The sequence below is a fragment of the Chrysemys picta genome, chromosome 19, assembly GCF_011386835.1.
Source record: "Chrysemys picta bellii isolate R12L10 chromosome 19, ASM1138683v2, whole genome shotgun sequence".
Lineage (NCBI taxonomy): Eukaryota > Metazoa > Chordata > Testudines > Emydidae > Chrysemys > Chrysemys picta.
The window spans coordinates 9,794,283-9,815,578 of NC_088809.1; the positions used below are offsets into that span (position 1 = coordinate 9,794,283).

The window sequence follows — 21,296 nt, forward strand, 5'->3', positions numbered from 1 at the left end:
AAAACCAAATCAATACCAGAATAACCAACTCTTCCCAGGGTCCGTTAAACGCCCAGCAGCGAAATGGGCTTTTTCCCTTTTGCACTGCTTCGTTCCGTTAACTATCCAGCCAGCGATCAGAAATGGACCCCAGGAGCCGAGGCTGGAACGAGCCTCGTCCTTCTGTAACAAGCTCTGCAACTGCCCTATGCCTCACGCACGCGTGTCATCAGCAGGAATCAACTTCAGCACCAAAAAAACCCGGACTCTACCTCGGTAAGATAAAAGAGAGCCCCTTCAAAGTCCTAGGCTGTTGTAGTTGTTAGGGTCAGCTACTAGAGGGAGACATGATTCCTCAGTCATGGAAGGTCCAGTGGTTAGGGAGCTAGCCTACGGTTTTGGAGACCTGGGGTCAAGCTCTTGCTGCGCCACAATCTTGCTCTGTGACCTTGGGCAAGTCACCACCTCTCTGTGCCTCAGTTCTCCATCTGTAAAATGGGGATAATGCCACTGGCTTTCTTCACAGAGGTGTCGGAAGATAACTCCATTAAAGACTGTGAGCATTCAGATGCTACAGTTAAGGGGGGCCATATCTGATAGATGATCACAACTACTAAGCCAGTATCTTGTCAACTAACATTTTGGATAAATCTTAATTGCAGTGTTTTGGCAAGGATCGGTTTACTTCCAGAATCCCATATGATCCAACCTTGAAAGTGGGGTATGCTCCAAATCATGGCTTTCCCTGTCCACACCTAGGGCTTTGCGCTGGTGTTAATTGGCCTTTGATTGTTGGGAGTGGGGCAAATTTCTAAATTTCGACATGGCCAAAGAGCCAGTCCCTGCAAACACCTACTACCCAGTGCAGTGCTTACAGGATTGGCAGCATGGGCTAAAGGCTCACACACTGGACTAGCATTTGGAAACCCGGGGCTATATTACCAGCTCTGCTACTGACCTACTGTGTGGCCTTGATCAAGTCACTGTTTCTTCTTATCCATCTCTAGTAGACGATGTGCTCTAGTGAACAGGACACTAGACTGGGAATCAGGAGACCTGCGGTCTATTTCCTGGTTGCCCACCATCCCGTTCTGTAACCTTGGCCAGGTCACCTTACCTCTCTGTCTCAGCTTTCCCCTCCCACTGTTTGGCTTACTTATTTAGACTGTAAGCTCTTCGAGCCAGGGGCCGTCTCTCACTATGAGTTTTTATGGGACTTAGCGCAATGGGGCCGTGATTTCAGCTGGGGCTTCTTGGAGCGTCTGTAATACACACAATAAATAATCGTGTTCTCAGAGCACCCATCACCAGAGTATTTCCTTCTGTGCGTTATGGACCGATTGCCAGACTGATGCTTAACAAACACATTAAAGTAATAACAGCTTTCCGAAATGAAACCAAAGTTACACATTGAAAAGCATTTGCCTTTCCAACTGATTTACCGCCGGCATGGTGATTTCTCAGCGGACCGGTCAGATTAAAAGCTGCAGAGAAAGTACGATGCCTTTAGCTCTCTAGGGGCTTGTCTGCACTTAAAATGCGCTTCAATGTAGATGCTACCTACGCCGATGGGAGGGGTTCTGCTGTTGGCGTAGGGCAGTGGTTCCCAAACTTATAGATTCATAGATTCTAGGACTGGAAGGGACCTGAGGATGCGGCAGGTAAACAACCCGGCCCGCCAGGGGCTTTCCCTGCACAAGCGGCAGAACAAGTTTGGGAACCCCTGGCGTAGGAAATCCACCTCCCTGAGAGGCGGTAGCTAGGTCATCTTAATGACCTTGCTCGGGGTGTGGATTTTTCACGCCCCTGAGTGATGAAGCTGAGTCAACCTAACTTTTTCAGTGTAGACCTGGCCTTATTAAGATGTGCTGAAGAGGCCTCGGTCTGAGAATATTGATGATGGGAGCCCTGAGGATGATCATCTATGCACTGGGCTTGCAATGAAATCCCAGCCCTCAGATGGCCCAAGTCTTATGCTGAAACAATACCTCAACCCTTCCTAAGGAAACTGAAACTAATGAAATGGTACATCAGCCACCAAGTGCCACGCACGAGCAGAGCTAATGGCTGCATGCAACAAAAGCCAAGAGATGCAGAGTGATAAAGTCTGGACTGTATTAGACTAAATCCGATTTGGTATTGGGTTTAGTTCTAGGTGGTAATTGTGGGGAAGGGATTTAACTGGATTGATTGCAATCTCTCTTCCCTCTCCCTTATACTCTCCGCAGCAATCCACGTCTCTTAGACACCTTTGAAAATCTCAGCCTTTGCCTTTAAACACATCTTTTTGCAAGAATGTCTTCCATAATTTGTCTGTAATGAAGAATAACTATTCATCTACATGAGAGAGGCGGTCTGACGCTGCAGGTCTTACTCTTACCCGTAATCTCATTGGAGTCCCCTTCACAGGAAGGCAGGTCATGTGGTTAAGGCACTGGACTGGGACTTGGGAGCTCTAGATTCAGTTCTTGGCTGTGCTACAGATTCATTGTGTGTGACCTTGGGCAAGTCACTTGATCTTTCTGTGCGTCAATTCCCCTTCGCTAAAATGGGAATAACAATAATTTTTGTGTGTGTCTGGTATGTATAGACCAGGGGTGGCCAAACTGTGGCTCTTTTACCATTAAAGTGCGGCTCGCGGAGCCTCCCCACAGTCCCCCATTCTCCACCTTACCAGACTGGGGGGGGGGAGCTCAGGACCTCTGCCTTGCAGCTGGGTGGTGCGGGAGGGGCTTCTGCCCAGCGGGGAAAGGGGGTCTTAGGCCTTCAGCCCTGTGAGGCGCCCCTGCCAGGGCTCAGGGCTTCAGCAGGGCTGAAGTCCCAACCCCCGGCTCCCGGCAGGCGTGCCCCGGCTCTCGAACGTCTGAAGCTTGTTGTATGTGGCTCGGAGGGCCAGTAAGTTTGGCCACCCGAGTATAGACAGTAAGCTAGTCAAGACAGAGACTGTGTCTGACTGTGTGTGTGTTGTGTTGTTGTTTTGTTTTGCAGTAGCAGCATACAAACACAGAACAACAAGAGGGTCTCTGCCCTAAAGAGCTTACAAACTAAGTGTCCAGCACAATGGGGTCCTGATCTCAGGTGGGCCTCGAGGTGCTACTGTAATACTAATACATAGTATTAAAGTCTTAAATGAAATAGTATTAAAATCTTGAAAGTACTAATGTGGATAAAGTCAAAGAACTGTAAGCTAATGGTGCCCCTATTGCTGGAGTTCGGCCTGTGATGCTGGTAGGTTGGCTTCATCCCTCTCTATTATCTCAGTGTTTTGCTCTCTGCAAAACGGTGCCACCTGCAATTATTTCGTGAACCAGCCACTCTGTGTGCTGATGCCTGGTGTTAAATGGTCCAAGGGACACACGCGTTCAAAACGATCGGGGGGTCCCTTTCCGTTTGCAAATGGTTCCTTGTGCTACCACACGGAGGAGCCGTCTCGTCTCGGTCCTGCTGCTGGTTGTAGGTTTGGGACTGAGGGACGTGTGTCGGCGATCAGAGCGAGGCCTGTTGGAAAAGTGTTGGGTTCCTTTCAGATTTTCATCGAGGTCGGTGCGTTACACAGACATCTAGCGGCCCGCCCCACCCAATCTCCCTGCTCCCCGAAACGTAGCCGCTTTTCTTTACAACAGGGCAAATCCATCGTCTCCTTCCAACCCGCGGGCTCCCAGCTGGTACGGAGGGCCCAGCAGAACGGGCACACTTCGGCTCTGCTGGGAGCCTGCACTGGGGGCTGGACCAGTGCATGGTCCTAGCAAATACGTTCCGTCCCTGACCTCAGCCGGTCGATCTTCCCAGCATGTGCTGCCCGGCTCCGCCAGTGTGCTGTGTGCTGAAGATAGGCCGGCGTGTAGTTTGCTTGTCTCTTATCTTCCCTCGCTTTCATTCTTTTTTTATTTTCACACTTCAGCCTTACAAATCCTGTTCCCCGTGCACGGTTTCCATGAAAACAAGCTAAAGCAAAATCCATCTGCTAAATGAATTCCATTAAAAACCTCTCTGAGGTCCCTCATCTTGCGCCCCTCTGCCTCGGTCTCCGGAGATCTCTTAGCATACAGTCCATTAAACCGCAGTGAGATTTCACTAAAGGGGAAAGGGGAGAAAAATGAAGCCACTCGTCTAGTGCAGAAAGGTCCGGCTGGGTTTATGTAATAAAAAGGTGACATTTTTTGAAGCTTACTGGGGAGGCGATTATTTGGACTGCAAATCAATAACTGTATCCTCAGCCGGTTCAGTACTGCAGGGGATCTGCCTCAGAATTGACTGGAGATAATGAATTTTAGGACAGCTGCTGTCAGCCGAGTGACGGGAGCGAAATAACGGAGCCGAGCTCCTTCCGTTTGCTTTGGAGGTCCTGTCACTGGCTGAGCTTGTGGCTTTGTTAACGGTGTTGGCCCATCGCAGATAGGACGTCGCTCATCCAGTCTGAGCATTGGGGAAGGCTGCCCCGTTTTGGGGTTGGCTTCACCTGTGCGTTATTGGCTTTGGAATTGTTTGTTGCCATGGTGGCTCCGAGAGGCCTCAGTCTGGATTGGAACCCCGTTGTTCTAGGTCAGGGGTAGGCAACCTATGGCACACGTGCTGAAGGCGGCACGCAAGCTGATTTTCAGTGGTGCTCACACTGCCCGGGTCCTGGCCACTGGTCCGGGGGGCTCTGCATTTTAATTTAATTTTAAATGAAGCTTCTTAAACATTTTAAAAACCTTATTTACTTTACATACAACAATAGTTGAGTTCTATATTATAGACTTATAGAAAGAGACCTAAAAATGTTCAAATGTGTTACTGGCACGCGAAACCTTACATTAGAGTGAATAAATGAAGACTCGGCACCCCACTTCTGAAAGGTTGCCGACCCCTGTTCTAGGCGCTGTACATGCATATCATGGAGATATGGCCCCTGCTCCAAAGAACCAACTGACTCAGTAATGGGTATGTATGTCTGCCAACATGCCTTTTCCACCCACTTCCTGTCCACCCACTTCCTCTCCTCCGCACACCTGTTGGAACGCAGCTGGCTCCGGCTCTTCTGAGCCCCAGCGTTGCAGACTCCGGTCCTTGCAGGTCCTGCCCACCTTCAAAAAGATGCAGCCACATCCCTTCCCAGTGACTCTATTGCCAACTCCCAAAAGATGCTTGTTTCCCTGCAGGGCAAGGGAATAGTCTCTATGCTCAGTGACAGCCCAGACAAGGGGTGTCTCTGTTTTGATTTCTGGGTTGTTCACAAGAATCTGACACCCCCCCCCCCCCACCACCACCACCACAAAAGGGTAGGGGAATGCAGTGCTGTGTTCTATCCCATCTGTACCAGAGATACTTAAAGCCATCTAGGGATTTTTAACATGGATTTGTATAGATTTAAATCCAATTTATAAGGGAACATTGGTGCAGTAAACAAATGGAAACTGGGAGTGGCCCATACAGATGGTTCAAGCTAATTGGGATGTGGGAAGAGCTGAAAGACGAAGTGTGAAAACCATGTCCTTTCATTTATCCAATTAACATTTCTCCTCCTTTCTGACACCCCCAACAGAAGAATAGGAGGGTACATCACGTTCCAGGTAAACAAGCTTGTTCCATCTGTCCCCACCCCTAGCATGCGTGCCAAGAACCTGCGGTAGAGAATCCAGTTCAGTTCTGATGCTGGCCGAGAGAGAACGCGAATTCCCTTGGAAGTGGAGGCTTCGTTGTAACAGAACACGATGAGCGTAGGGGGCCGGATGGCGAGGCAGTGGCGTTCTTCTGCTGTGGTCCCAGGGGCCTTTTCGCAGAGAAGGGGAGAGCGGCGGCTGCTGCTTCTGTTGGGAAGTGGAGCGTTTGCAAAGCGTCTGACGTTGAGCTTTTACTCTTGATTGTTGTTTGATTTGTATTGTGGTGGTGCTTAGAAGCCTCCATTGTGGACCAGGAACCCGTTGTACTAGGCGCTGAGTCGGTCCCTGCCCCAAGGGGCTTACACAGTGTTTAATTAGTGCCAGGGCTTGGCAGTTCAGAGCCCCGGCACCCCTGGGGTTGGCAGTTCAAAGCCCCGGCACCTCTGGGCTTGCTGCATCAGTTATGAAAGTAAAACAATGGCTTGAGCCCCAGCACCTAATTGCTTGAGTCTCTGGCACCGCCTTCATTACAAATTAAGCACTGGGTTTACAGTCTAAGTATAAGACTAGAGACAAAGAGGGAGTAGAACAAGGAACCAATGAGGGAGTACCGGCCAACTTGATGGGCAGTGGTCTCTGCAAACCACCTGCCTAACTGTTGGCAAGCGTGTGCAGGCATCGCGGCAAAGGAGAGCTCCGAGGAGGGAGCTGAAGGTGGAGAAGGAGGTAGCTTTGTCGACGTGTGTGGGGAGCGCCTCCCAAGGGTGTGGGGCAGCCCGGGAGACTGCACAAAGGTATTTCTTTGAAAATGCAGCAAGCGGAAAGTGGAGACCAGCCCCCCAGGCAGATCAGACGCAAGTGCTGACAGCTCGTTGTCAGGTGAGAGACGATAGGTAGGGTGGAGATAGACTGGCAAGGGCCTGGAACGTTTTTTGGTCACTTGAATCTGATGTGGGCGTCTGGTTTTTGTTATGGGTTTAAAAAAAAAAATAAAGCGAGCGAGAGAGAAATCCTGGGCACTGTGAATGTTGAGCACCACTTTTCTGGCTTCTGTCTGTCTTAGGCGTGTATGTGACCTCCATTACTGTTGTGTCTGGGTGCCTCACAAGACCCCTGTGAAGTAGGGCAGTGCTGTTAGCCCCATTGTACAGATGGGGAACTGAATGCAGAAGAGACCAAGTGACTTACCCAAGGTCATGCAGGAGGTAAGTGGCGGAGGAATGGAACCCAGACCTCCTCCTCCCTAGACTAGCACAGTAAACACTGGACCATCCTTCTCCTAGGTAAGGGAAATACTGTATGGAGCACACTTTGGAGAAAGCCGCATGTAATACTTCAAGGGCTTGATCCAAAGCCTGCTGAAGTCAATAGAAAGACTTGCACTACCTTCAGTGGGCTGTGCATCCGGCCCAGATTTACCACAGAGCCAGCCGTCCGTTTGTATGAGTTGCCTTGAGTACAGAAATCTGATAAAACCCCCAAGCCAGTAAAACCAAAGGAAAGGCAGAAGCCGACTACGACCCTGAAAGCCCTCATGGCTCTGGGGACCTATGGCAATTCGACCTGAACCAGGCTCCAAAAAAAGAGAGCTTAACTCAAGGCTCATTCAGCGTCATAGGAGCTGGCCCTGTGGCTCGGTTTCTCAGCAGTAGAGTGTGTGTCACAAAAAGCCTCATGAGATTTGAGGGAGGACAATTTCTGAGACTTTACCTTCACTAGAAACCCTGCAGCAGCACCGCTGCAGAGCTTCCTTGTATCCACCCACTGCAGTGATGGGAGGGGTTCTTCTCTCCCTGTCATTAATCCAGGGGATGAGATAGATCAGTTTAACTACGTCACTCGGGGGCGTGGATTTTTCTCACCCCTGAGCCATGTAGCTGGTTTGGCCTCATTTTTTAGCGTTGACCTGGCTTTAGGCACGGGAGACCCACCTTGAGGTCTGGTTTGGGATTTTCATTTCAAACTCAGGGGCCAACTTTGGCAGAACTTTTTGACCGGACTCTTGAATAAAACTGGGCTGGTCCTGACTGGTTTTGAATGAAACCTAGAACTGGGGCCCATTCCAGAACTCAGACACAATCATTCCGGAAGTTTTCCAGGGCTGGGTTCAAAATCTAGCTCTGGCCTTATAACTTCTGTGGAGGCTCCACCTGTAGAAGAAACCTCCCAGAACTCCACAGTTCTGCAGGGTCTCAGACAGCTCACTTGGAGGCTCGGTTAAGTTTTACCCGGCTTCTGAAGCTTTATCAAGAAATTTCAAGTGAAACTCTGGACATCTGATGCCATATGACCTGAACCCAAACAGAGATTCACCCAAGCTCCCTATGAACCCAAACAGCCTGACTGGCTCTCGTCAGTACTTCTCACCACCTTTAGGTCTATATGGAGTTATGGGGGAGTTATTGGGGGAGTTATAGGGGGAGGGCTAGCTCAGTGGTTTGAGCATTGGCCTGCTAAACTCAGGGTTGTGAGTTCAATCCTTGAGGGGGCCATTTAGGGATCTGGGGCAAAAATCTGTCTGGGGATTGGTCCTGCTTTGAGCAGGGGATTGGACTAGATGACTTCTTGAGGTCCCTTCCAACCCTGATATTCTATTGGAAGCACTCCTTGTTGTTCATTGTAATTGCTTGGCACACTCTAAGTTTCTAGCTTGCTGTGAAGTGCTGTAACAAACCACTCTGGGTGAGCTGATAACTTCCAATACGCCGAGCGGTAGAAGAGGTACTTGATATGAGCTCTTCCTACAACACGATACAACTCAACCTAATAAACTGTAGTGTGGGCTGTGAGGCGTTCTTAGATAGCTGCCATGTCCAACTTCAGAAATGGCTGCCTTTCAGAGAAGCATGAGGTAATCCCTGGCTGCAGTTCTGTTAGAGAAGTGTTGGTAATTCTTTCAGTCTGACCTCCTTTATATTCCCCGGCCAGAGAATTTATCCCGTTAAGTCCTGTATATCACCCAATAACTTGTTTGACTAAGGCATATCTTCAGGGAGGCATCCAGTCTTGATTTGAAGACTTAGTGTTTGAGAATTCACTGCTTCCCTTGGTAGTTTGTTCCGGTTTTTGATCACATTTACTATATAAAAAAAATATTGAGGTTTATTTCAGATTTGAATTTGCCTGGAGGCAGCTTCCAGCCATTGGTTCTCATTATGCCTTTCTCTGGTAGATTAGCGTCTGAAAATACCGGGAATTTTTGCCCCATGAAGGTACTTTCACATCCTACCCCAGTGACAGTCGCTTCTCGATCTTCTTTGGCAAGAGCCTAATAGAGCCGTTCACCACCCGAGAAACAGCAGGTTTTCGCATGCGCTTTAAACTCATTTGACGTTTCCTGTTTGGTTCTGAGTGGCTGATCGGTGTGGTTTTCCAGTGTGTGGTGGGGACAATGGGAATCTGATGACACATGCAATGAGATTATTACTGTCTCTGCCCAGGGCTACCAATGGGGTGAGGGTAAAAAGGGAAGCTTGCCCTGGGTCCCACTGCGTGGTGGTGTGAGCTGGCACATGGGATCGCAACACCACTTGCTGAAATTTGACCTCTTGGCCCCTCTGTCATAATGGAGGGGTTGCGGGGCCAAACCTAAGTCGTGCTGCGACGCTGCGCGTCAGGTCACAACGCCTGGAGCGAGGAGCTGGGCCCAGCCCCTGCAGGGTGAGTAAGGGAGGGCTCCGTCTCCAAACCCCTTTTCCCCTCGTCGTTAATATTTTTGGAAGAGTGGGGGAGTCCAGATTTTGCCCCAGGTCCCCCCAAAACCTCTGGGTGGTCCTGTGTCTGGACACACACAAAAGGCCGCTTCACATAGCCAAGCTGGGCTGATTGACTAATGTGCCGTGAAGCTGCGTGTGGCCTGGTGAGCTTGGGGGGTGGGGTGGATTCTAATGGGTACACCGGGCGCTTTAAGCCTCTAACTTCTGATGCACTGGGCTACGAAATGCCTGCATAGATTAAGAGACAGCCCCTGCCATGAATACCTTATCACCTAAACAGATAAGACAAAGAGAGTCTTATCATCCCTGTTGTACAGAGAGACAACTGAGGCACAGAGAAATTAAATGATATGGTCGCACAGTAGGTGGATCCAAGAATCGAAACCAACTCTCCTGATCCCCAGGCCAGTGCCTTAACCACAAGGCCGTCCTTCCGTCCACCGAAATAGGACAAGTACCTCCGAATGCTGAGAGTACAATGGTTCAGTCAAATGCCTTTCCTGCCATTTCCCTTCACACGTACGTTACGCATGTGTTCTAGTCAATTAAGTAGCGTTTTCATGACTCGTGGTGATGAGAAATGTCACAGTGACATAATTAAATATTGGGGCTTTCGGGACAGGCGGGGTGGAGATTATCCTCGGTAGCAGCCACAGCGAATATTAATAATTAAAGCCGTCTCGGCTGTGGTTTTTACTAAATTTGTTTCATTAATATTTTATTGTCTTATTAAAAAAAAAATACAGTTCCTAAGCAACAGCGATGCTTCTCTTCCCAGCTCTGTTCTACCCCGACCAATTATTTCTGCTTTATTTGAAACATCTCACGAGGTTTTTTCAGTGATGCGCCGGCGCGCCCCCCCCCCCACCGCCTCTCACCCCCCCCCCGAGCTGCTTTTGGGCTGGGCTCCTTCCAGGGGACAGACTCTGCAGTCGTGCCGGAAAGAGCAGCTCTGGGAGCACGCTCTGTTCTTCTCGTGCGGCTCTGCTTGGACTCGTGAATCCCCACGAGCATCCGTGCAGCGCTCGCCCCCGCTGCACTCGGAGCAGAGACAGCCCCTCTCACGGGGATGATGCAATCAGGCCGAGGCTCCTACTTAAGCCAGAGCACAGGAAAACAATAGCTGCCCATCCCATCTGGAGGCGGTCTGGATCAAAGCTCCTGCCTCACGGTATGAGCTAAGTGCTGAGGGGTCAGGCAGGGATGTCCTGTTCCTCCACTCTGCTTCCGTACGCTGGGTGGCTGGGGAGCACAGGGCTTGCTGTCTTAGGAATTGTTGGGCAGTATCCCAGCGCTGAATGCGGGATATCAGCCTTGCTGGACCTGTGGGCTCCTTTGGGACAGCTGAGCCCACGGCCCAAGTTGTGCAGAATGGGAACCCTGCAGTTGTTGAGAGAGCATAAGTGCAGCTGCTTCTTCGAGGGCTTGCTCATGTCCAGTCCATAGTCGGTGTGTGTGCTCGCCACACACACCGGTGCCGGAAGTTTTTCCCTTAGCGGTATCCGTAGGGGACCGGCTCTGGCATTCCCTGGAGTGGCGCCCGCATGCCCCAATCCCCAGGCTTTCGTTGTAAGCAGCCCATGCCCATCAGCGACCCGCACGTTAGCCGTTTAAGGTGTCTAGGAGAAGGACGCGTAAGCGACGAGTGTCGCAGCTGTAAGTCGTTCAAACCCAGAATGAAAAAGGAGAGAGATGTCAGTCTCAGGACACTCCTGATGGAGTCGGCGCTGACCCTGGCACCGAGCACCGCAGCATCGGTACGGAGCGCCCCGCCGGTGCTGTCCACGAGCCGGCACTGATCCCCGGCCCTCGCCAAGAAGACCAAGATGTCTGCGAGGGGAAGATCTCCCACTTCCCATAAAGGAAAGGAGAGGGTTGGAGGAGAGCCAAGACCTGTGCTGGGCGGCTCGACTCCTCCATCAGGGAGTCGATTGAGCCCCTCCCGTACTATGCCTGCCGCACTGGACAGCGATGAGGGCCTCAGTCAATTTGAAGTCCCGTCGACTCCTGCAGGCAGTGCAGACCTGTGCCGCTGTCACTAGTCGTTGCCGAGTAGCATGAGCTTGCGGTGAGCTTCCCTGCAGGTCTCGGAGGCACTAAACGAATCATTTGCACAGGCTCCCAGCCTTGGGTTGATTTGATCCCTACTAAATCGTGGTAATTGGTGATCAGAGACCAGCTGCCGCTCGGTCTGGGGCTACACACAGCACCTGTGTGCGTTCCCTTCTTTCTCCATCGCTGCGGCCAGCACCTGCCTGCCGGTGACGGAGGCCCGTAATCTCAGCCTCCTCTTTGACTCAGGCCTCTCTCTGGGTCCTCGCATCCAGGCAATGTCTAAATCTGCTGCTACTTCTTCCGCCGCGCCTCTGAGAATAGCCTGGCCCTGCGGCAGTACAAATAATAAACAGAGCTGCCTGCACATGGTGGGTGAGCCGGAGGGGGAGGTGCAAGGAGCCACCCACACAGAGGCTGGCTACACCTTCAGTTCCTGAGCACCATCCAAGGAGCCGGGTGAGGAACCTACCACGCTTACCAGCTGAGCTTACTTGTCCACAGGGAGTGACGGGGTCTAGTGGCTAGAGCACCCGAGTCAAGAGACCTGGGTTCTGTTGCTGGCTCTCCCCTGATCTGCTCTGAGCCCTTGGGCAAGTCACTTTCCCGTTCCCTGCCTCGGTTTCCCCTCCTGTCTGTCGTGACTGTGAGCTCTTGGGGTCAGGGGCTGCCCTTTGCTGTGTGCTTGTACAACGCTAGCTCAGTGAGGCCCCGGGGGAATGGCCGCTAGGTGCTACTGTAATGCAACAATAATAATAATGCCGCAGTAACGTTCCCAGGGCAGCCCCGTGGCGAGGCTGTGCCTGAAAAGCCCCAACGGAGCCCTAGCGGTACAAGAAAGTAGGGAAATTATCCAGCTGTCTTAATGTCTCCATTGTCCACCCTGGCATCCTTGGTCTCCTGCGTCTCATTGGTATTTCCTTCTATTTGCCCACATCCGCTGCGCGCCTTCGAGTGGGGCGATGCGTCAGAGCTGTAATTCTTGTGCGCGATGCAGATGGGTGACGGCAGCTTCCCCGTGGGCCGGGCTGTTCCTTGTGGCTTCCTTCTGGTTCTAAAAGTCCTTGATGCAAACGCTAGCTTTCAAATCGTCCTGTCTGTTCCACTGTCTGCTTTCTCAGATCTGCTCTGGGACAGAGTGCTGGCGAGAGATTCATTGCTGTACGGTCTGCTTTTCTCATTGCCGGAATGCATTCCGCCCCTTGCAAACGCCACTCTGTGTATTTATTTCTCATCAGATTGGTCCTTAGGAGACTGTGAGACGGTTGCATAGTGGAAGGAGGGCAGGAAGTTCAAGAGGGGTCCACGCTTGCCTTCAGATGGGGATGGTCCTGTGGCTAAGGCATTGGGCTGGCACCCAGGAGATCTGGGCTGAGTTCCCCCTAGGCACTCAGGTACATACCAGGGTCCTGGGTGGGGTCATGTAGTCCATGTTGCCCCAGCTTTGCTGCTGCTGCTATTGCAGCTATCTAGATCCAGGTTAGCTCGGGGATGTCTACACGTGCAGCAGCTGCAGTCACACCTCTGACTACAATGTAGACTTATCCTGTGTGCACAGTGGCTGGGCACAATGGGGCTCTGGCCTTGGTTAGGGCTTCCAGATGCTACCATTATGTAAATAACACTAACTAATAATGTTTCCAAATTAAAGGTACACCTGACTTGCCATTTTTGAGATCGGCAGACTTGTTTGTAGCTGTATTTACAGTTCAACTGGGGAACAGTAAGTGGGAACTAAATGTGTATTAATAGAACTCCATGAATTACTGCGTTCGCTTTTTACAACCGGGAAGGGTAATTGGCAGTGACTTTAGAGGCTTATGAATATTTTACACTAATAATAACCCTGTTGATGTAAATGACAACTGAAGTAGCCTTCAAACTCCAGCGATTTCGAACATGGGGAAATGTGCGACCAAAAAAATAAATAAAATCAATGGATCGGTATTTTATCCATCTGGTTTCCAAGATAGTGGCCGCTGTATGCTGTTCACCCTATTAAACCAGCGGACTGTAAGATCTTGAGTATCCCTACTTAAGGAACTGATTAATGAAAAGCATGAATACTTTAATTAAAAATGAAAACACATGAAAGCCTTTTGTTGATGAAGGATAAGCATGAAATGCATTCTAGTCTCTCCCAAGGTCCAGGGCATTTGCAAGGAGCTAGCAATAAAACTAGGTTGATTCAAACCATCTATTTGTTTGGAGGAAGGCCTGTGTTTAGAATTTTCCTACAGATGAGAGTTTATCTGGAGTGTCTATCGCAAGTGCATTGAGGAAGGTAGTCTTGTTCAGAGGGTTGCCTGCAGAGGCACTTGGGGCAGAGTACAAACTCACCATACAGCCTTGATTTTAAACAAGTATTCCCAGACTAGGATACCTATGGAAATTGGTGTGGATTATTACTATTCCTATGATTGATTATTTATTTATAGCTGAGATCAGGGCCCCATTGTGCTAGGCGCTGTACAGACCAATAGTAAGAAATACAATTGTTTACAGTCTAAATAGAGAAGAGAAAGGGGAAAGGGAGTATTGTTATCCCCAATTTACAGATGGGGAACTGAGGTACAGAGAGAGATTCAGGTGAAAAAAGGTGTGTTCTTCGCTTGAGTTAGCTACCCCAGGTTCAACTCTCAAAACTGGCCTTTAACTCGACTTGCTGACTCACGTGCCAACTGGGGCTGTCTCTGCAGTCCAGCTGGTGCCAGCATAGTTATGTCCATCAGAGGAGTGATCCTGTTGGAGTCAGGCACTTTCGTGCCCAGTAGGATTTTCAAAAGCCTCGATCTGTATCTTCGGGTGCCTAAGAATCTGTCCGTTTCCCGTCTGCAAAATGGGGATCATTGTACCTTGTAGGGCTGTTGGGAGGATGGATCCATTAAAGACTGCCAGGTGCTCAGATGCTACAGTCATGGGAGCCGTATAAGCCTGATAGAGGAGGGTGCAGGAAGGACTCGGCACCTGGCAAGCTTGGGCTCAGAGTGCAGGCAGGTATTGCGTTCTTCACGCTTAGCTGCCAGGTTCTAATGCGGAGGTAATGTATGTCGGAGCGGATGGAACGCAGTTTGTTGTTTGTGATGAAAATTTAATGTTGCAATGTTAGCAGCAGACAGTCGGTGGTAAATTGCAATCAATAAACATGGGAGAACATTGTTCAGAGGCTGGAAAGCAAACTCCGGAGAGGGGTGAGCGATCTGCAGAGGCTTCAGGGACTTACTTTTTCAATGAGTAAGCGATCTTGTCCTCCTTTGCGTACAGCGTTGCCTGGATGAGTCATTTGCAGCATAGATTTAAACACTAGTAGACATGAATGGCTCCCCCCACCCCCACCCCCGATTGCTCAGCTGTTGTCCACCCTAGTCTCATGGCTCTCTGCAGCAGCGGAAGTGTAACGTTCAGCTTTCTGGGGGGAATTGTGTAAGATTGAAATAAAACCCGTGTGGGCTTCGGGAGTCACTATTTGGCTGGTGAACTTCAGAGTCTGTTGCGATAAGAATCGCAGAACGAACATAACAGCTTGGTAGCCTCACAGTTACGGAGCCATCTGCACGAAAGGGTTGCTAACTTTGTAATCGCACAAAACCGAATACCCTTGCACCCCCCCCTGCCCCACCCGTTCCCTGAGGCCCTGCCCCCAACTCACTCCATCCCCCCTCCCTCTGTCACTTGTTCCCCCCCCCCATACTCACTAGGTTGGGGTGCGGGAGGAGGTAAGGGCTCTGGGGTGGGGTCATAAATGAGGGGTTCAGGGTGCGGGAGGGAGCTCTGGGCTCGGGCAGGGGGTTGTGGTGAGGGAGGGAGTGTGGGCTCCATCTGAGGGTGTGCACTCTGGGGTGGGGTCAGGGATGAGGGGTTTGGGGTGCAGGAGGGGGCTCCGGGCTGGGGCCGAGGGGTTTGGAGTGCGGGAGGGGGCTCAGGGCTGAGGTAGGGGGTAGAGGTGCAAGTGGGGGTGCGGACGCTGGGAAGGAGCTAGGGAGTGGGAGGAGGTTTCAACCTGGGGCAGGGGGTTGGGGTGTGGGTTTGGGTTCCAGCCGGGCAGTGCTTACCTCAGGCGGCTTAACAGGGCTAAGGCAGGTTCCCTGCCTGCCCTGGCTCCACGCAGCTCCTGGAAGCGACCAGCATGTCCGGCTTCCAGGCACAGGGCAGCCCGGTGGCTGTGCACGCTGGCTTTCCCTCCCCCTCCCCGCCCCCCGGCGTGTGCAGGCACCACCCCCGCAGCTCCCAATGCCTGCTGTTCCCGGCCAATAGGAGCTACAGAGCCGGCACTCGGAGCGGGGGCAGCTTCTCTGATCTCCCCTGAGCCTAGGAGCCAGAAGGACGTGCCGGCCGCTTCCGGGAGCCGTGCTGAACCAGGGCGTCTTAGCCCCACTGCACCGCCGACCAGACTTTTAATGGCCCGGTCAGCAGTGCTGACCAGAGCCGCTAGGGTCCCTTTTTGACCGGACACCTGGCAACCTTTGCTGTATCTCTGTCCCCGTCCTGGTCTCTCTGAGTGCACCCTCTCAGGTGTCAGGCTTTTATCTCTCTTGTAGTGGGGTCACATGATTCTCCCATACCTAGACTGGGCCCCAGGCCTACAGCATCCTGTATCTCCACTGTTTCTACCCATCAGGTCTGACTGGGGTTTTCCCTTCAGGAGTCTGTGTCCAGCAGTGAATACGGTGACCAGACAGCCTGCTTAAACCCAAGTATTGTTTAATCTTAACAGCAGGAATAAAGGATAACACAAGAGAAAACAGATTTTAAAACAAGTCCCTACACAGACTCGTCTGTCTTACCTAGAGGCTTCCCACCTAGCAAGGCCTAAGGGAATGGACAGTTTTCCCCAGAGACTTCAGGGAGAACTGGATCAATCCCATGATGCTCAAGCCAGATGTGCTGCCCTGTCCAGGGATGGATATCTCCATCCAGCCTTCTTGCCGCTGTGTTTGATGTACATTTCCTTTTATTAAAAAAAATACCCCCCCACACAACACCCTCCCCCCCCGCCGCCATTAAATCCATCATCTTCCTCACTGAAGTCTCTTTCATTGCGTAAAAGCTGTGGAAAGCCAGCCCTGTTCCCCCAAGATCTCCAGCGCTAATTGTCCCAGCTGGATTCAGACACGCCTGGTTACGTCTGTTATGATAAAGACGCAGTCCCTTTGGCTAGACCACTTCCTCTTCTCCCCCCCCCCCTCCCGTTTTTCTCTAAGTGTTGTGTTAGTCACCAATAAAGCAGGGCCAATCATTAGTGAATGCTCTGCAGGTGGTAGTGTTGTAGGAGCCCAGTTCAGTTGATAGGCACCGAATCTGATACATTAAGAAGCAGGAAAATAGATCATAACCCCATCTCCATCCATAGCTTTCTTGATCTAGGTTGTCAGATCTGTTCTGGTGTATCTCGGTTCCGATCCCACCTCTTTGCTGTGTGATCTGAGCGCCTCGCAGAAGGGCATTAAGCGACATGACGAACGTGTCACACATGGCTTGTTCTTTTTCTTCTCCTCCGCCCAGGGGGCAGACGACGTATGGGGCAGTGTGTTTTGTTTTGGTAGGCTGGTTTTAGATGCACATGCCACTGCACAAAGTTGAACTCTGCGGTCGTTGGGCAAACACCCACCCCGTGATATGTAGGATTAATACGTAGCATGTAAGGATTGGAAGATCAATGGATGATTTGTCCTACCCTGCTTCTGCAAATCAAGATACTGCAGTGATGAAGGCTGCATAGTCCCCAGATTAGATTATGCACAGCAAATTGCTTTCAAGTCAATGACCTCAGTATATGGGGAAACATTTAACATGTTGGACTAGGAGATTTGTCCAAATGGGGGCAGGATGAGATACATCCGGCCTGGTGACATTCTGCACAAAGCTGACACAAACTACAAGTGTATGGCAACATCACCCCTGCAACAAGGGAGGGGTTGGGGAACATGCCCCCAGGTCTGTCACAGTCTGTCACTTCACAATAAGCACATGGATCCAGACTGGGGGAAACACCTGATTATACAGGACGTGGGATCTCCCTAAGACAAGGGGGAGCTCCTGCCAAGAATGAGAGGTCCTCAGTAAAAGCACATATTTAGCTCTGTGTACCTCCAATTTAGGGCCTGATCCTGCCTTGTGGAGTCAGTCGGAGCAGCATCAAGGTCTCGTTCACCTTCCAAGGGGATGATAGTATTGGCGTTTACACGTCGCGTGAGATTCTTTAGGCAGTATGGCTTAGTGGATAGAGGACTGGACTGGGACTCAGAAGACCTGGGTTCTACTCCTGACTCTGCCACTGGCCTGCTGGGTGAACTTGGGCAAGTCACTTCACTACTCGTGCCTCAGTTTCCCCATCTGTAAAATGGAGATAATGATACTGACCTTGAGGTCTACTGATGAAAAAGTGCTATATAGAGCTCGGTATTACAATTATTTATGGGAATTAAAATATAGTATTTTAGGGGACCCATCACTGTGGGTCTGGTGCTTGGATATACTCCATTACCAATTACGAGATCTGGTCTTCTCTCTGCTTTTCAGTTCCTAGAAGGCCAGTCTCCTGTTATATAATCCACATAAATGGCTCCCTGAGGCACAAAATATTGCCCACAGGAAGAAATATAAACATAGATACAGACACCGGCCGGGATATTTGGGTTTATGCAGGTTCCTGGAGAACCTGGCTGCAGAATCCAACTTTCATCCCAGGCTGTCAGTGCAATTAGCAAGCCTGATGACACTCCCGTGGGACTGGTAAGTGTATTGTTATCCCTGCTTTCCGGATGGAGAAACTGAGGCACAAAGAGAGTAAGTGATTTGTTTGAGGTCACACAGTGAGTCCGCAGCTGAACAGGAATAGAACCCTTGGGTCCTCATTACTTACTACCCTGGCCCATATTCTCTCCCTTCCTAGATATTAGATTTGTTTCATTAGATGACTTTCTTCTCCTTACTGACACATGCCAAGAAGAATGGAGTGGAGGATCCGAGTGCTCACGGTGATGTCTCCTTTCCTTTTCCAGCTGTGGTGGAGGTGTGCCTCCTGCACATGCTGAAACGCAGAGCCGCCGGCTTCCTCCGGACCGATAAGGTCGCTGCCCTCTTCACCAAAGTTGGCAAGACGTACGCGGTAGCTGGGGACATATGCAAGAAAGCGCAGGAGCTGCAGCAGCAGGCGGAAGGCAGGTAAGGCCAAGGGCTGTTCTTAATGTGAGAAAGTCATGGCGGCTTGAAGGGGACGGGTAGAGCTGCTCAGAAAATTACTTTGGGCAACTTTGGGGGGGGAAATTCAACCGGTCAGAAAATGATTGAAAAACTTGTCAAAAATGAATTTTTGTCAACATTTTCAAAAGATCAAATGTTCTCAAGTGAGTGGCAAAGGGCCAAAGGACGAGAACTGGGTTTACGCTGGTTTTTTTACTCATTATGTGCATCACGGTGTGCCCGGGACCCCCAGTCAAGGGTCAGGACCCCAGATTATACCAGGTGCTGTCGAGACAAATAACGCAGAAGACAGTTGCTGCTCACAGGCAGCTCGCTGTCTAGGTATCGGCCAGGATGCGACAGGTGGACAAAGCAGACAGATTGGGTGGAGGTGGATGGGATCAGGTAACAGAATAAACAAAGCTTAGCGGAAAAGCAGAAGTCTCGGCTCGCCCCTTGCCAAAGCCAGTGCCAGACAGAGCGCCTTGTGGCAGAGGCTGGTTCTTTATGGAGTAAAGGCTTGAATGTTTATCTTTGCGTGCTCGTTTGTTCCCCTGGATCACCCTTTTTTCTCTACGTGCGTTAGGAGACCTGATAGGCCCACTAGAGGAACAGGGCAAGTGACACTGGATTCAATACACCCCAGTTAGCATTGTACTAACTAGGCGCTGTCTGAACACACAGCGAGACCTGGTCCCTTCCCCACGGCGCTTCCACTTTAAGGCCATGATCCTGCAGTGTCCTTCCTGCCGGCGGATTCAGCGGAGGTCATTTAGGAATAGGAGTCCCACCTGCGTGGAGCTCATTCCAGGATCAGGGCCTAATAGATGATGAGCTAAACCAATGACTGGAACAGACAATAAGGGGGAGGAGGAAGGTAACAGCGGTCAGGCCCTGATTGACTCAGCAAGGTAGTAAATATGGGCCTCACTTTAAACATGCGAGCCTGAAGCCTTGATCCTGGAAAGTCTAAAGCACATGCTCCGTTTTACTCACTGTCGGTGATTCCATTGAAGTCAGTGGAGCTACTCAAGTGCATAAGTCTTTGCAGGATCAGGGCCTTGGATTGTAAATTCACCGGGGAAAGGACTGCATCTTCCAATGTGTTTGTACAGCACCGGGCACAATGGGGCTGCTGAATCTGGCCGCGGGTCTTTGTACTAATAGGAACTTTTGGTCTCCTGAATAACTTGTTGCACTAAGTTCCTGTAGTTATACAGGTTTCCAGTAAGCATCAATTGATGTTCCAATAAAAGATATTAGCTCACCCACTGTGATGTTTCTGAATCATTTAAACATTTATTTAAATTAGCTAGTTTAACCCTGCCTCCTTTCTGTTTATTTTTCCAACACTTACCTTTTATTTAACTTCCTTTTATTATCAAACCCTTTCATGGATGTATGTTTAATAAACCCTTTCCTTTGCCAATTTTTTTTATTAATCTCTGGCCTCTTTATTGATTTAAAATCTCTACCTTTTTCCATTTTGTTTGGTCTGGTTTAAACGTTTGAAAGAAAGACACTTTTTTGTTAAAAATTCAACATCCACACCCCTTCAATTAAAGGCTGAGAAAACTCCCAGTCCACTGCTCCGGGACCTCCAGCTGTGACCTCTAACAAAACAGAGCAGATGAGACTTGAATTCAGTTCACTGAATATATACAATCAGAGAAACTGGCTCCACTCTTATAATGATTCACAGAAGCATCCCTATTTAGGACAGCACTTAGGGCATGCCTACGCTGCCCCACAGTTCGCGGTGCTGCGCTGTAACTCCCCGTGTGGACGCTGCAGGTGCAAACTAAGTGTGCGCATTAACACAATCCTCTTCAAAGAGAATTACATTACTGTGAAGTGGGAGCCTTTTCGTTTGTACCTGCAGTGTCCGCATAGCGGAGTTACGGCACAGCACTTTGGGGTGTGTTGCTATTCACACTCCAGTAGTCCAAACTGTGGGGCAGGGTAGATGCCCTTAAGCATGTTCTTAAGTCCATTGATGTCACATGCTTAAGAGCTGCCTTGACTAGGTACGGTTATTCTTACGGCTATTGGTTTGGGTTGTGGCAGCACCTAGGAGCCCCTGTCATGGACCAGCACCCCATGGTGCTAGGCGCTGTACAAACACCAATTTTGTCCCTGCCTCAAAGAGCTTCCAATCTAATGGCTTTAGTCCACATGCTTAAGTGCTTTCCTGAGTCGGGGCCATACTGTGTACTTGGCAGGAATGCGAGCACGTTACAGTAAATTGTTTTCTACATCCTGTGCACTGCCTCATTAGATGAAGGGTTTGGGGTGACTGTTCTGATGATGGTATTTATAATCTTCATTTCTTATATTATTCGTTGGTTGCCGCATGACAGGCGTTCTGTATGGAGCAGCGTTCTCCTGTGCTGCGTAACTAACGGCACAAGCCGCATTGATGCAAAACGGGGGAGAGGAAAAAAGCGCTCCCATTTCAGGTCACCCTAGTGCATCAGAAAGAAGCAAAAAAGGGCACAAACCCATTTTCTTTTTCCCTTTGTAGGTCACCTTTAAGAAACTGGGAAGCTCTAGGCAGCAAACTCAGCTACAAAGATCAGGCTCTGATTCCAACTCTGTTCAGGTCACTAATTATATCGACAGTGACAAGCGACTGTTGGGCTTGTAACTTGCTAGACCATACGGTTTTACCTTGGACCGGCGATTCCTCGGGTGGAGGGAAGGTTCAGAATGATGTTTACATGGCTTAATCCAGTTTGCCACTGGATCAGGAGGCATCCCTGGCCAGGTTCCGAGCGTATGAATG

At 50.3% G+C, this 21,296-nt stretch overlaps 1 protein-coding gene across 6 annotated transcripts in view; it reads left to right on the forward strand.

Annotated features, from left to right (window-relative positions):
• Positions 1–21,296, forward strand: part of SGSM2 (small G protein signaling modulator 2) — a 133,642-nt gene that overhangs the window by 62,048 nt on the left and 50,298 nt on the right. For all 6 annotated transcript variants that reach the window (XM_005298885.5, XM_065573324.1, XM_005298887.5 and 3 more), the window contains one exon: positions 18,331–18,493. In XM_005298885.5, the coding sequence (XP_005298942.2) occupies positions 18,331–18,493 (163 nt within the window). The remainder of the gene's footprint in view (positions 1–18,330; positions 18,494–21,296) is intronic.